The sequence below is a fragment of the Aulonocara sp. 'chitande type north' Nkhata Bay genome, linkage group LG4 (genome assembly GCF_057382095.1).
Source record: "Aulonocara sp. 'chitande type north' Nkhata Bay isolate Kocher_YH1m ecotype deep benthic linkage group LG4, A_spYH_male_GT1.1, whole genome shotgun sequence".
Taxonomy (NCBI): domain Eukaryota; kingdom Metazoa; phylum Chordata; class Actinopteri; order Cichliformes; family Cichlidae; genus Aulonocara; species Aulonocara sp. 'chitande type north' Nkhata Bay.
In genome coordinates, this window is record NC_141347.1 from 33,420,378 (window position 1) to 33,435,093 (window position 14,716).

The 14,716-nt window shown below is 42.9% G+C and overlaps 1 protein-coding gene across 2 annotated transcripts; it reads right to left on the reverse strand.

Annotated features, from left to right (window-relative positions):
* Positions 1-7,344: 7,344 nt before the first annotated feature.
* Positions 7,345-13,743, reverse strand: kcna7 (potassium voltage-gated channel, shaker-related subfamily, member 7). Of its 2 annotated transcripts, none has more exons than XM_086290056.1 (3): positions 13,444-13,743; positions 12,279-12,982; positions 7,345-9,341 (listed from the first exon to the last, which is right to left on the reverse strand). In XM_086290056.1, the coding sequence occupies exons 2-3, from the start codon at positions 12,960-12,962 to the stop codon at positions 8,406-8,408; spliced, it is 1,620 nt and encodes a 539-aa protein (XP_086146182.1). In that variant the 5' UTR covers positions 12,963-12,982; positions 13,444-13,743; the 3' UTR covers positions 7,345-8,405. The 2 variants fall into 2 exon arrangements, with proteins under 2 accessions (XP_086146182.1, XP_086146183.1); XM_086290057.1 differs by having other exon boundaries at positions 12,279-13,031.
* Between the last annotated feature and the right edge of the window lie 973 nt (positions 13,744-14,716).

Here is a 14,716-nt window from a genome sequence, read left to right on the forward strand (position 1 = left end):
ATGCTTCTGTAAACATGTTTAGACTTGAGCACTCGTCATTACATTTTCCCACAGTCGCTGCACACGGAGTCACGCAGAAGGAATTCGAAAATGCGTGAGTGATAAAATGCGACCTTTGTTGAGTAAGGAAAGATGTATACATGATCATCTGCACTCAGAATACAAACAGGTAACACTATGCCCACATGCTCAAGATAACTTACAAAACCAGCTTTTAAAGTCTGAAATGATTCATGTTCCTTACTTGTTCTATTCAGCTAATACTCGTTACAAAATCAAGGACCCGTATCTCTCTTCTCTCACTGTAATCTTGGCATCTTGATACTTAAGATTGATTGAAGATTGAAAAAATATTTCTGAATATATGTTTTCCACATCGTTTGGCCAGAAGACAGTCTGAAATCTGTACGACTGTATATCATCACACGAGCGCATGCCACAATAGATTACACCAGAAATACTTCTGAAGGAATTTTCTTTTTCTTACGCAGGATCGCAGGGAGTCATTCTGAAGAGGGCACCCTCAGAGGTCGCTCACTGGTGCCTTACTGTAAGAATGTAATGACTTGGCGTCTGGAGACTCCTCCAGAGCTCCTCTTTACTAATTTTAGAGGAAAGACCTTGCATAGTTCACATGCCCTGTCTGTTGTGTGAGATCTGCCACTTACGTAATGTCTTCTGAGACTGACGTATAGAAAGGAATGCACGGCTTCAATGCCTTTTTCTGTGTAAATACTGCCTGTTATCACAAAGGTTTTCTTATTCGACACAGTGTGTACGCTCGCGTCAGCTGTTTTCTATTCTTCTCAGATGAGTTTCTGTGTAAGACATTAGCTGATTTCATTGTGCGTCAAATGACCCGTTCACACAAGATTCATTTCATAATGCATACTGATAAAAAAAAACAAAAACATAAAGATGAATGGAAACCATGCTGTTTTAGCAGCTGAAACTACCTTTTATGTCCTCTTTAAACTCATACGGGAGTACCTTTTTAAATTTGCTACATCTAAAATGTTCTAATCAGATCTTTATACCATACTTGGTTTAGGGAGGAAGCATTTCCTGCAACGGCACCTGCCTCTGAAAGTTGCCAACTCTTCATCCACTCAGTACTAAGAGGACAATATTTGAGTAAGTGGGCTACAAACATTGTACAGATGTGGACAACCAGCCTGTCTGGTGTGGTTACTCAGTTGTGAAACCACATATACTTCAAGATTTAGGTGATTCCTGGTTTAGGTGTGTCGACCATGGTTCACTGCACATCATTGCAATGCACCGATTTGATTTGTAAAATTACAATAAAAGTCTATAAATATAAAGTCTATAATTTAAAAAAACAGACATTTTCATGACTTTCGCATTGTATTATCCATCTTCTTCTACTTATTTGGGGCTGGGTGCGGGGGCAGCGGCAGAAAAGCCCAGACCTCCCTCTCCCCAGACACCTCCTCCAGCTTGTCCTGCAGGCCAGCCGAGAGATATAATCCCTCCAGCGTGTCCTGGGTCTGCCCTGCGGCCTCCTCCCGGAGGGACATGCCCGAACCCCCTCAACTGGCTCCTTTCAATGTGGAGGAGCAGTGGCTCTACTCTGAGCCCCTCCCAGATGCCGAACTTCTCACCCTATCTCTAAAGCTGGGCATAACCTGTGCGATTTTTGGGCGATTTTTCAGTTGTGCGACTGTTTTGGGGATCGGCCCGAGTTTCGCCTTAATCATGTGTCGTGCATGGTGTAGTATACATGGGGTAACGAGAAGCGATTAACACCTCACGACCAGCTCCCGATCAGCAATCGTATGGTCGCAAGAAAATCAAACCTGTTTGAAATCCTGTCGCCCCTCGTCAGGATATCAATGCAACCTCTCACATCCTCTCACACTGCGCATGCGCAAACACAGAAATGGAAGTAAAAAAGATGGAGTAGCATGGCAGCGCAGTGTTAGAACTTTGGCAAGCTCATCCGAGCCTTTTCGATGTGGTCTAACAAAATCATTTCGACCGCGACAACCGTGAAAAGAGTTGGATGGACACTGCTGCTCAACTGCAGCTGCCTGGTCAATGTTTTTCATTAGCAATTTAGCAAAGTTGATTGGTGGTGTGTGTGTCTGTGTTAGTGAAAGAGAGAGAGGGTGAGCAAGATGCAGATTTTGTGTTAAGCTTCATGTTATGGACGCACAGTGTGAGCACTCAGGTCGCATCAGAGCATCAGGCCCTGCATCGTGACTCATGAACTTCTAACCCCCGAGATTCAGTCGTACAGTTTGAGCAGGGGCTGAATAACGCAGCTGAAAAAATCCTAGTGTTTGTCCAGCTTAAGAGAATGGCCAGGCACCCTTCGGAGGAAGCTCATTTCTGCTGCTTGTATCCGCGATCTTGCTCTTTCAGTCACTACCCACAGCTTGTGACCATAGGTGAGGGTAGGACTGGCGGATTGGCGGTGGTAGGATCGACCGGTAAATTGAGAGCTTCGCTTTTACACTCAGCTCTCTCTTCACCCATACCTCATTGTATTATTTTTATTTTTAGTTACTTTCTATTATTGCGATCCTAAAGTCATGTTAAAAGAATAGACTGAAAAATACAGACCAGGAAAATAATCTAAAACCTAAAAATACCATATAAATGATCTGACTGAGAGGGATCTCATGTGTCACAAGTGCTATACAATTAGTTTGTCCTTAATAATGAGCTGCAGCCGAGCATCTATGGAAGACATAACCAGCCAAAATCATAAATAAAACATTATCCAGATGACTTGCTTCTGTATTCATAGGAAAAGTAGTAAAAGTTTGGGGAAAATAAAAAGATGGAACAATGCAAAACATAAATAAATAATTAATCAATAACATTTTGATAAATAAAGATAATTCGGTGAATTAATAAGAAAGGAAAAATGCTTGAGAGGCAAGGTGAGGCAGAAATATAAACTTTGTAACATTTTATGACCTGATTCATGTTTCCATTATATTTTTATGTTATTTTGATCTTCTTTTGGTTGCAGTTAACATCACAATCATTGAATTAGATTCTCTGTAAACAGTCTATGACTGATCCACTGATTATTAAACAGCTGCCTCTTTGTTGCTTTCTGCTGTGACTAAATTTATTCTGTACCCACATCATGCTTTTAGCTTTATTACAGCCACCCTTCAGTCCCGAAGAGTGTTTGAGACAAAGAACAGATTTTAGATTTACTATAAAGACAAACTGACGTTGCGCAGCGCAGTGTATCAAAGAAAATCAGTGACACAAGGATTATGTTGTGGTAACTACTTCATCCAGAACACCCCGTGACAGAAAGCTGTTCTGCCCCCAGCAAATACCATTTCTGCCACCCACCCCCTCTGCCCTGTATCGGTTACACATAACACATAAACTGGCTCCGGTCCAACTACATGAACTCTGTCTGCACCACTGCCAGCCGATGAGCAAGCTCTTTGTTATCCTCATAAGCATAAGATTGCAGCGCCACATTTCTGCCATAACTCTGACAAATGCAGGGCATCAACACCTTAAACACTCCCGCCACTTTTAGCTGCTCTATAATAGTTTTATCTTCATGGGATATCCAATTTACTCAGTCAAATGTGCAGCAAATGGACATGCATTAAAAAGACAAAGTAGTCTAACCTATAAGCAATTTAGAATCGCCAACTGACCCACAATAATCCCACTAACGGCATGTTAGTGGGAGTTTAGGAGTTTAGATTGTGGGAGGATGTCAGAGTACCTGGAGAGATCCCATCCTGATACAGGGAGAACATGCAACTCCACGTATAAAGGCTGCGCAAGCAAAATATGTGAAAAGATTTTAAAATGACTTGGTGAAAAATAAATATTGTTATAGCTAACTTCATTATCTGCACATTTACTCAGCTGGTTCTTCCTGCTCTTGTGCAATCACTCTGTCCTTGCCTCCTTTGCACTGACAATCATACACAAACACTTTACATTCAGCTAAACATAACAATATAATGTGATAATTATTGTAAGAGCAGGCTGGGAATCCATATTTGATATGAGTATAGCACACAGCTTGGTTATGTGAAATCATCGTCATGAATTTCTCGCCCACACTGTCATCCTCTCTCAGTCTTTGTGCTGTAACCCAAAAGTTAAATGTAACAGGGAAACACAACTTACAAATGAATAAAAGGCATAAACTGCTCCATTTCAATTTATAACAATATTCAGACTGAAAGCAGGGTGCTACTGAACATGAACTGACCAGGATCAGGATCGGTACTGTAAACAAGCAACAGAACAGAAATAGAAATGTTTTAACAAACTAAAATAACAAAGTACATCAGCTCATTTGCTGGTAATACCAGCAGACTAGTGGCTCAGAAAGCTAGAATTAGCTAATAATCTCTAATGATTTAGGCTACAACACCTCTGAGTGAGCGCACTGTAACATCATGACATCAGCAAGACTGCACAGTTTTCATTCTCTCCTGACTCCAAGTTGGCAAAATATAACATTAGAAGAATGTCAATGTCAGAAAATAATACTAACATACATTATCATTACTACTATTACTATAATATTATACTAATATATATAGTAAAGGGGAAGGTCTATACTAGACCTCAGACCCGCCCCTTTCCTGATGAGTGCCCTTTTCTTGAGGCATTTTTAATTTATTTATTTTTTTGTAATTTGTGTGTGCATGTGGAGTCCTGCCTTTGCCCCTCAACAGTATCATTTAACTGTTAATCATAATTTTGCTAAATAAAAGGACCTGGCTTGCATCAGTCACATGACCACCATTTACCAATGCTCACCCTCGACAGGAGAGTCCGCTGGTTACGAGCTGGACCAAACTCAGAAAGAGCACGTGCATTTTTTGCCACCTGGGCGGTAGCGACTGTACGACATAGGAGTAGTAGGTTATTATGTACACGTTGGTAAGATGTCTGTGAAGGTTCTCAGTCATCCAGGTCATTGTAGTCAAAGGAGCTTGCAAAGAAAAGCGTCTGGACTTCTTTAAGTTTCTTAAAGACGTTTCACCTCTCATCCGAGAAGCTTCTTCAGTTCTAAGGTCAAATGGTGGGGAGTCCCAGATTTAAACTAAATGAGAGGTGAGATGAGAGGTGAAACGTATTCAAGCAACTTAAAGAAGTCCAGACGCTTTTTTTTTTTTTTTGCCTGTCCCATTTGGTTCTTTAGCCGTCAGAATTGTTGTCTGAAGACCAACAAGGATACCCAATGGATTTACTTTGCCAAATGGATCATCGTGGCATTGCCGTATTGATCCATTTGATCGACCTTTGTTTTTATTATTTATTATATTTTATTTTCAGATGTTACAGACGGGACAGACATGAGTGAGGGATAGGAAAGGGAGAGAGAAAGAGGAAGGAAAAGAAAAACAGAAGGGGAGAGGGACAGTGAGAAAGGGGGGGAGAAAATAAAATCTCCTGGATCACCTGTTGAGAGAAGAAGAATAGAAAACAAGCAAAAAAAACCCCAAACAAACCAAAGCAACATACTAAACACAACACCATCGCATTAATCTAGCTAAGTGTAAACAGCAGTAAATACTAAAAATTCAGTGTTGTTGTGCAGCAGGCAGGACAGACAGCGCACAATGTGCTTTGAAGTAGCAGCCAAGAAAGGTGTAATTTAAGTCTACGAGCAGTGAACATCCGTGGGCATACCTGTGTGGATCAGCGCGCTTGTATTCAAATGGTTTCCACATGTAATGGTCTGCAAGAGGATGTAGAGGACCATAGCCCCGCCCCCAGGGCATGAAGCAGGCATGGAGGAGATCCAGGCCCCAGACATCCAGAGGCCTCAGAGTGCGAGAGCCCAAGGAGGACCACCGGAGGGGCATCCGTGCCACCCTCATGGGAAGGGCTGAGGATCCCCAGACGAGGCGTCACCCAGTAGCCACCGAGCAGAAGCTAGAGGGGGCTGCACCCGCGTGCCCGCCGGCTCTGCCGGCAACCAGCTGTGCCAGAGTGAACCGAGCTGCAGGCCCAGAGGCCGGAGGCCCGAGGGCCCCCCGCACCCCGGAGGAGGCCTGACCGAGCAACAGGCGCCAGGCCCCGCCGGTAGCCACCGGGAGTGAGCCGGTACATACCTGAGTGCCCAGCCCTGGACACCAAGAACCACCAATGCACCGACCCCTGAGGGCATCAGTCACCGGCAGGGAGTGTGGTGAGGGGAGATAGGCCTTGGAGGGCCTGGGAGTTCCCAGAGAGGTGGAGTCTAAGACCCGACCTGACATATAGACACAGACAAACAGGTACACACAGACACAAACATGCGTTCCCACCCTCATGCACACATATACAAACACTCAGCACTCACCCAACGTAAGGATTGACATAAATGGACATGTACACACAATCACACTCCCCAAACATACTCTATACCCCAGGTCCAGGTACCCTCGCCCCCAGAGGGGGAAACAGAACCCAGACCCAAGAGATGTTACCCTTCCCCCCGAGGTGGAGGCAAGCAGACCGTCCCAGGCTCCGCAGCAGCAGGGAGGCCAATCGGACAGCCAACATCTCCTCCCCCCCCCCGCCCCGATGGCTAGCAGAGAAGCTAGACGCTTTTCTTTGCAAGCTCCTTTGACTACACGTTGGTAAGTTGTGTTGTGGCAACTGACGAATTGAAACAAATGAGCGTGCTGTGTGTGCAACAATCATTACCTGTCCTAGTCTGGTCATTAGCTGCCAGCTAACTGGGTAAGGGTGTCATGGGTCTGTAGCTCTGTCCACCGTTTTAGTGAACATATTTACCTTTAAAGTAAGTTACAGGGCTTTCCCTGCATTTCTGGAGGGCTTACATTTCAATAAAACTGATCTAACATGCATATCCACATAATTATGGATTTATATTTTATATTTATATATGTATTTTTTATTCTCATTACTTTATTATTATAGACTAGGAATAAATAATAAGAGAAGGATTCTGAATCAGCACCATGATGAAAACTTGTGGCCATAGTACTGTAAACACAGTATTCTGGAGAAGGTATAAAATGTCACTGCATGTGTCTGTCCCTCACCAGATGGATTAAAAAGGGCACAGGTAACAATGACACATGTACCAGTTGTTACATTGCAGAGGTATTCAAGTACAAAAACTATAATAAACACAATTGCAATCTTTTGGTTCTATAACATTTTTCTATCATTACTTTGTCATGGACTAGGTGCAAGACTTGTTAAGTGTAGACAATTAAATAATAGATTAATGCAATAGCAAATTATGCCTAGTTCTCAGATGGACAGCAAGTAGAGAGTGATAGATGAGATGAGGAGATGGAAGGAGGAAGAGAGGCGAAGAGTGAGTCACAGGCAGAGCCTAGTTTATTTCCCACAGTTCTTTTTATTCTTGCCTTATGATTTCAAGCACTGTCACCAATCTTTGCATTTTAATATTATCTCATAGCACTTGTTTAATAAGCTACCATCTCTCCTATGGACTTTTTAACATCTACAGTCTCAAAGCAATAGAGCCCTGTCTTCTAGCACTATCAGCAGCAGGAGCAGCAGCAACCCCTCAACAGCAACATTGTACCCCATCAGGTAAAACATAGACTAAAATAGTCATCGTTTTTTTTATATGGTGCATCCTTTCAGTTCATCCTCTGTACAGAATGCTTTATTCTGATTGGCTGGTTGCTTAATATGTAACGTGTATATAGACTATATAGACAAAAGTACTGGGCCACCCCTGTTTGCCCATGAAAACCCATTCCACGAAACTCCCAGCACACAGGTTTTGTGCTGATGTTAATGCCAGTACCATGGCTAGTTGCTTGATTTTATACACCTGTGTCAATGGGATTGAATTCAGACAGCTGTAGTCGAATACTGTTTCCATATAATTTAAGACAAGATATTGTAATATTATACACATGACAGCGTACATATTGACTGGAAAGCTGTACAAATAAAAGTGATTTGGCAGAAAATGAGGAGAAGCAGAATTTAGTGCTAAAGTTTTTTTTCCGGAAATTATCTGGTTAAAGGAAATTCTAGGTCCATTCATTACAGTCATTCTACATTCATTCTTCCTGTGACCAAAACATGTAAGTAACTGTCATCTGTGTTTGGTTAAAGAACCAGAGGGGGTGGTTGTAATTTAAATCATTTTGCAGCTGGTGGAATATTTGTCATGTGAGATGCACAGAAAATGCTTTGAGGCATCTGGAAACATTTTACTTTTTTCTGTTTATTTACTGAGGAAAACGGATGCTTCGTGAGTAGCTGTGAGTCGAGTATAATCATGCAAAAGCTTTACATATAAAACTATGTTCACATGTCACTGCACTTCTTGGTTTTCATGTCTCCCTCTGCGTGTCCTTTCAGCAGTATCTTTTTATATCTTGGCTCTGTTTTCTTGATGTGTTGCCATGAGTTTAGCACTCTGCAGTCTGTCAGACCTGAGTGACACGAGATTCCTTAAAGAGGAACCCCATGCCTCTCTGATCCCCATCTACCTGTCCTGCACAAAGGCCTGTCAAAAGAGGCCCATTGATCGGAGGGCAAATAGCCCTGTTCTGCCCATACAGTGGTGCGTAATCCCTCATATATTCAGGCCACTCATCCATTCCATCCTCGTCCTCCTCATCTTCATCATCATCTCCTTCCTTTTCCCAGAGCGATGTGGAGACATGCTGGTACACCCTGGTGTCCTCGCACTCCATCTCTCTGTGGTAAAAGTAGCTGAAGTTGGACACAATGACAGGCACAGGCAAAGAGATGGTGAGCACGCCAGCAATGGCACACATGGAGCCCACCAGCTTTCCCCCAACTGTCCCTGGGCACATATCGCCGTACCCGACTGTAGTCATGGTCACGACTGCCCACCAGAAAGCCTCTGGGATGCTTTTGAAGTTTGTTCCAGAACTGTCCACCTCAGCGAAGTAGACGGCGCTAGAAAAGATTATGACGCCGATGAAGAGGAAGAAGATGAGCAGCGCAAGCTCTCTCAGGCTGGCCTTCAGCGTCTGGCCCAGGATCTGGAGGCCCTTGGAGTGACGAGAGAGCTTGAAGATCCTGAAGACTCTCACTAACCTGATGATTCTGATGAGAGCCAGAGACACGGAGGGCTGCGTACCTTTGTCCTTTGCTAGCTCCGTGCCCACTGTGACAAAATAAGGCATGATGGCGAAGAAGTCTATGATGTTCATGATGTCTTTAAAAAAGTGCATCTTGTTGGGAGCGCTAATGAAGCGCATGATGAGTTCAAATGAGAACCAGCAGATGCAGATTGTCTCTACTATGAAGAATGGGTCCTGGAAGGCAGTGAATCCAGGTGAGACCAAGATGGTGTTGTTTGATATGTTGGGGTGAGGAGCGATGGAGTATTGCTGCAAGATAAATAAGGAAGTAGAAGAGATTAAACTCAAACATTAGATTAAAAGAAAAATCAAAGCATATAACCTGCACTGCCCAAAAGATTCAACTTATTTTCACACACTCGTTGGTTTGGAAGAAGAAATAGGAAAATAGAGAGAGAGGAAAGGTAGGGCAGTAGTAAACAGCTCCATGGAGATGATGTTTGCATGAATGTAAACAGAGAGAAATCAAGAAGGACAGAGTAAACATAAGGAGGAAAGTGAGAAGTAGTGATTATTATCAAAGTTTGTCCTCAGCACATTTGAAGTATGACATCTGTCAGAATCTTGTGAGATCTCTGATACGGTGCTAAAGTCTCTCTCCTCTCCATTTTCGCTCTCTTAGTTTTAATGCTTTTTTTTTCTCTCACAGACTTTTATAAACCAGTTTCCCTATATTTAAACATAAAACATTCACCTCATGTGACTCAGGATTGTATTACAGCCACCTGACACTTTATTTAACCCAGCTGCTTTTTTTTTTCTGGGAACAAGGTGCAAGTTTGGAATAACTGTCTTTTAACAACTTATTTAAAGTTACTCTAAGCATTTGATGGCCTTGCAGTACATACTGTGCTCAACTCTATTTCCTATTTCCTGTTAATTAGATACACCTGGCTGAAAATGTCTGGTATAACAAGCCTGCAGTAAATCCTGCTTCCGTCAAGGTCACAATGTTCAGGCTTGGTTTTGATTCAGCTCTTTGTGGTGGGTTTGAACTGTATTCTGATAGATGTTTGGTTATCCACTAAAATAACCATTCAGCTCAACCAGCATCTCCCTAATTCCACATCAACCCAAACCAAACACTGTAACCTTGGCGACGGGAGAGTTTACTGCAGTCTGTTCGTCTTAAATTACATTATCTTTAGCTAGGTTGACCTAATAAACTGGAAACAGCATATGTTTCTTGTGTCCTCGTGTGTGCTGCTTTATATATACTTTGAACTGCCTGTGACATTTGCAAAGCAAATTCTAAACAGACACTGCTCAGATTAAGGTGAAATATACTAATGGCAGGTTGAATGATGTTAGTGTCCATCACTTAGATCCAGGCTGTCACATAAAACCAACAACATGCATGGTTCGAGATATTTTTGTTTGTAAGATTTTCCATCTCGTGAGTGACTGATAACGTGGAGATGGCTGTGCATGTATGTTTATGTTGGCTTGCATTGTATCCGAGAGTATTGCAGGCTCTGATCACTTTAGTATGGAAGACAAATCTGCTGGTCAGTTAAGTGGCAGAGCAGGTTGTTCATCAGTTTCGGCTGCTTTGGTGGTAATGGGATGAACAACAGGTGCACTAGAGGGGCAACAATGAGAGAACCCCCAAAACAAGAATGGTTTGGGAGTTGTGATGGAGGCTACTGACAACTTTTCCACCTCTAATCTTTTCTGTTTCTTTTCATTAGTTTTGCATTTGGCTGTCTCCCAGAACAGTCTCAAGATCATGGATGAGATTCTAGCACAGGGCCCATTTGAAGATGTCAGGCCCTCATGCAGTTACTTTTGGAGAGCTGGACAGGGCAAAACCATAACCCATCAGTGGGACCAGTGTCTGCTCCTTTGTGCAAGGAGGAACAGGAGGAATGCTGCCAGACCCCTACAAAGTAATCTCCAACAGGCCACTGGTATAAATGTCTCTGACCAAACAATCAGTAACAGACTTTGTGAGGATGGCCTGAGGGCCTGACATCTTCAAATGGGCCCTGTGCTACTTCTCCACCAGTGGAGCCTGATTAGCATTTGCCATAGAATACCAGACATAACAGATCCACCACTGGAGTCTGGACATAATCTGGGTCTGCAAACAGAATGGCTGAAACAAAATGTTACAATGGACCAGTCAAAGTCCAGATGTCAACCTAATTAAAAATCTTGTGGCGAGCCCTTCAAAGAGCTGTGCATAAATGAATTCTTACGACCCGCAATGAAGTGAAGCAACTCTGTAAAGAAAGGGGGCCCAAATTCTTCAGAACTTTCATGGAATATTCATTTATTTTTCTATTTGTTAATTGTTTTGGCAGTTTTTGTCCTCCATACATCAACATATCTTTCTCTGTTTACTGGAGTAACGAGGGAGTGGTGGTGGTGCTTTGGAAGCATGCACGTCTGCTACCTGAACCTCCACAATCCATCTCGTCTCCAGGCTGCCGGAGCACATGCGAGACAAATTTAATTTTGCCGTAGTCATCAGAAAAACCGATCCGTCTCCATCTTTTCCATGCCGTTTTCAGTGTGTAGCCTATGAGTCACTGTGTTTATTAATACGGGCTTTGGTTTATGTGTTGATGGGCTCTTTGGGGTGTCCTTCCTCTATATATAGCACCTTTAGATCTCCGAGGAGTAACCTGAGACAAGCTCATCTCCTTTCCTGCTTTTCATGCTGGCTTCTCTTCGTCTAAGTCCTTCCACTCTCTAGTGCTTCTTCCTACTTTTAAAGCATCCACTTCATTTGAATTAATCAACTAATAAGTAAAACTCTCAAGCCGCTTTACCTGCTCTCTTTTATCCCTCATATTTTTCCACTGGTGGTTTAACTGCTCTCCTCATCTCGTACTTCTTTCCTCTCAGTCTAACTGGATCAGATTAAGTGGCAACTCCAAAATAATTTCAGCAGATAGTCTCCTTTACTTTCTTTCTTTCCTCAGCCTTTGCTTTCCTCTCCATTTTTCACTCAGTGTTGCTTCAGGAGATAAAAACATTTTCATCTTGTGCTGCAAAGTGACATCTGTCTGCACTTCTTGTGCTTATTTGTTCACCTCATCACTTTCCTGCAGTGTTACGCTGTGTTCTCTAAGCACCCTGTCGTCAGCCTACTCCCTCACTCATGCGGTTATTGCAACTGACATAACTTTCCTTGTGCAGCCCTGTGAATACCGGTTTTGTAGATATGAGCATCCTCACCTCCCTACGCTCCTTTTCATTTCTGAACTCAGGCAGGGTCTCCAGGCAGAAGATGAGAATGGAGACCACAATGACCATGACACTGATGATGGCGATGATCCGGGCTCCGCTGGAAGATTCCGGATACTCAAACAGCATCCAGATTTGCTGCTGCCACTTTTTTTCAGGTAGAGGTCTTTCCTCCTCTTTGGCGAAGCCTTCATCCTCTTTGAAGTGGTCGATGATCTCCTCTCCGAGCTCGTAGAACCGCAGCTCCTCCAAGAACATGTCCAGGGGGATGTTGGCGGGCCTCCGCAGCCTCCCACCTGACTGATAGAAGTAGAGGATGGCGTCAAAGCAGATGCGGTTTCTGTCCAAGAAGACTTCATTCCGCAGAGGGTCGAAGTAGCGAATTCGACGCTGGGGGTCACCCAACAGGGAGTCTGGGAACTGAGCAAGGGTGCGCAGCTGGGTCTCATAACGCATCCCTGACACGTTGATGGCCAGACGCTCCGTCAGAGCCCACTGACACCGCCGGCGGTTCTCCCTTCTGGGATGCGCTCTCGGCTCCTTGCTGCTCTCTTTCTCCAACTTGTTCTGCTTGTTTTTGGCCTGCTTATCTTCATCACTGACCTCCTCGGATTTTTGTTTATCTTTCGTCTCACCTCCACCTCTATCTGTACCTCCCCCCTTATGATTGTCCATGTCTCAGCCTGGAATAGTTCCTTTTTAAAAAGAAAAGAAAAAAAAAGTACTTTTTGCTGCTTCTTTGTTCTGCAAGAGTTACCCTGACAAGTTCACTTCAACAACCTTTACAGATAGTTACAACATCTTAATAACTGTGTATAAAAGGTGTATAAAAAATCAATTGTACATTGTAAGTATACATGAGTAAAAATTTATGAGTTGATTATTTTACCAAATGTCTTCATTTTTTACATATTTTTCTACTGTTAGACTTTAATGTAACACCAGAAAATGTTACACCTGTACAAGCTTCCCTGAACTGACTTCTAGGTTAAATCAAAATGGATTTTAAGATGATTTCATCTGTCTATAATCCATAGACGTCAGAGAAACTGCTGTCAGCTCCACTTTTCTTAAAACATGCTATACAGTGTGTTTGTTTAGATTGATTTCATACTGCATGCACAAATTCCAAGACATGCTGTTAGCGTAAACCCACCTTAGTTGAGCTCCTCCTTTCACCTGCCCTACTGGCAGCTAACGCTTCAGGCTAATGCTTCAAACCCCAGGCGAGTGACCATGACTCTCCTGCTGTTCCTTCACCTCCATGTGCCTTCTGGGCCGACCCATCATCACACCATCCAGGCAACCCCTCCTGATTCTCCCTTGAGTCACATTTAGGAGGTGAGGGGAGGAGATAGAGGGAGCTTCTTCAGGGGCTGCTGTGGTGTTAATCTGCCACCCTGGGTAAAGTTAAAATTGTTAAGCTTGTTTGTAGGTCACTCACTGTCTGCGCTTGCACCCTTACGCTGTCTCTCGCTCTCAGCATGGGAAATGCTGTTAGGCGGAAATTCAATCTTGGACTTGCTCCTTTTCCAAGAGCACGCTGCCTATTCGCCCACTTTTTCTGACCCCAACAAGCCTCCTCGCTCAAAAATGTCAACCTCTTACAACCCTCAGTCTGTCTTAAACATGCTGTGCATTCTTACATACACTTGTAGCCTGATCTGTACCTGAACTAAGAAGTTTAAAAAGGAGAATAAAAAATTAAATAAGGGAGCAGTGTTTGCACTGATGAACATGATTTACACTCTAGAATCATACCACAAACATTTGGTTGGTATTTATTTTTTCCCCTCTTTTGCTGTTACAGCTTAGCTATAAATTAAAACTTGCAGGTTACTGTGGTTTGTGCAGAATTATCCACAAATTGGATCAGAGCAGTGATAAATCTGTCATGAAATGTGCCCACACCATTACTCACTTTATGTTAAATATAACATATAATATATTTCTGTGGTTATTTTAGACATCTTAAATTATACACCAAAACATCTCCGAGTCTCTGGGTCTGTGTGCAGGAAGACTTTTCTGAAATGTACTGTTGCCTTCAAATACTTCAAGTAATTTACAGCTTTTAAGTGTTTATTTTCACAGAGGGTTTGTAAAGTTTGCTCTTTGCATTAAAAATCTCCAAATCAAATTTTGATACTTTGAAGTTGAGTAGCTGGTGTAGAGGATTGTAGGTCTGAATGTGTGGGAAAACCTGCTGGCTTGTTTACTGCAAGCTGCAGCTGAAGGCGCTTGGAGATCCTGGTATTTTTGGCTCACTTTATTAAACTGTGTGAGATGTGCTGAATCCTTTACTGGCATAGTGAGTGGTATGGTAGCATGCAAGCTATGCTCTGTATAAAAAAAACATAGATGTAGCTTCCAGGTCTGAAAAGTGAAGCAAATGTGAAGCAGTGTGCCTTAAACTGTATTCTTTGTAA

Excerpts from the sequence above, each read along its gene's own strand:
- kcna7 (XM_086290056.1), bottom strand. The coding sequence starts at position 12,962 with ATGGACAATCATAAGGGGGGAGGTACAGATAGAGGTGGAGGTGAGACG. Across the intron at positions 9,342-12,278 it reads ATGAAAAGGAGCGTAGGGAG|CAATACTCCATCGCTCCTCA; the intron begins GTGAGGATGCTC and ends TTTATCTTGCAG.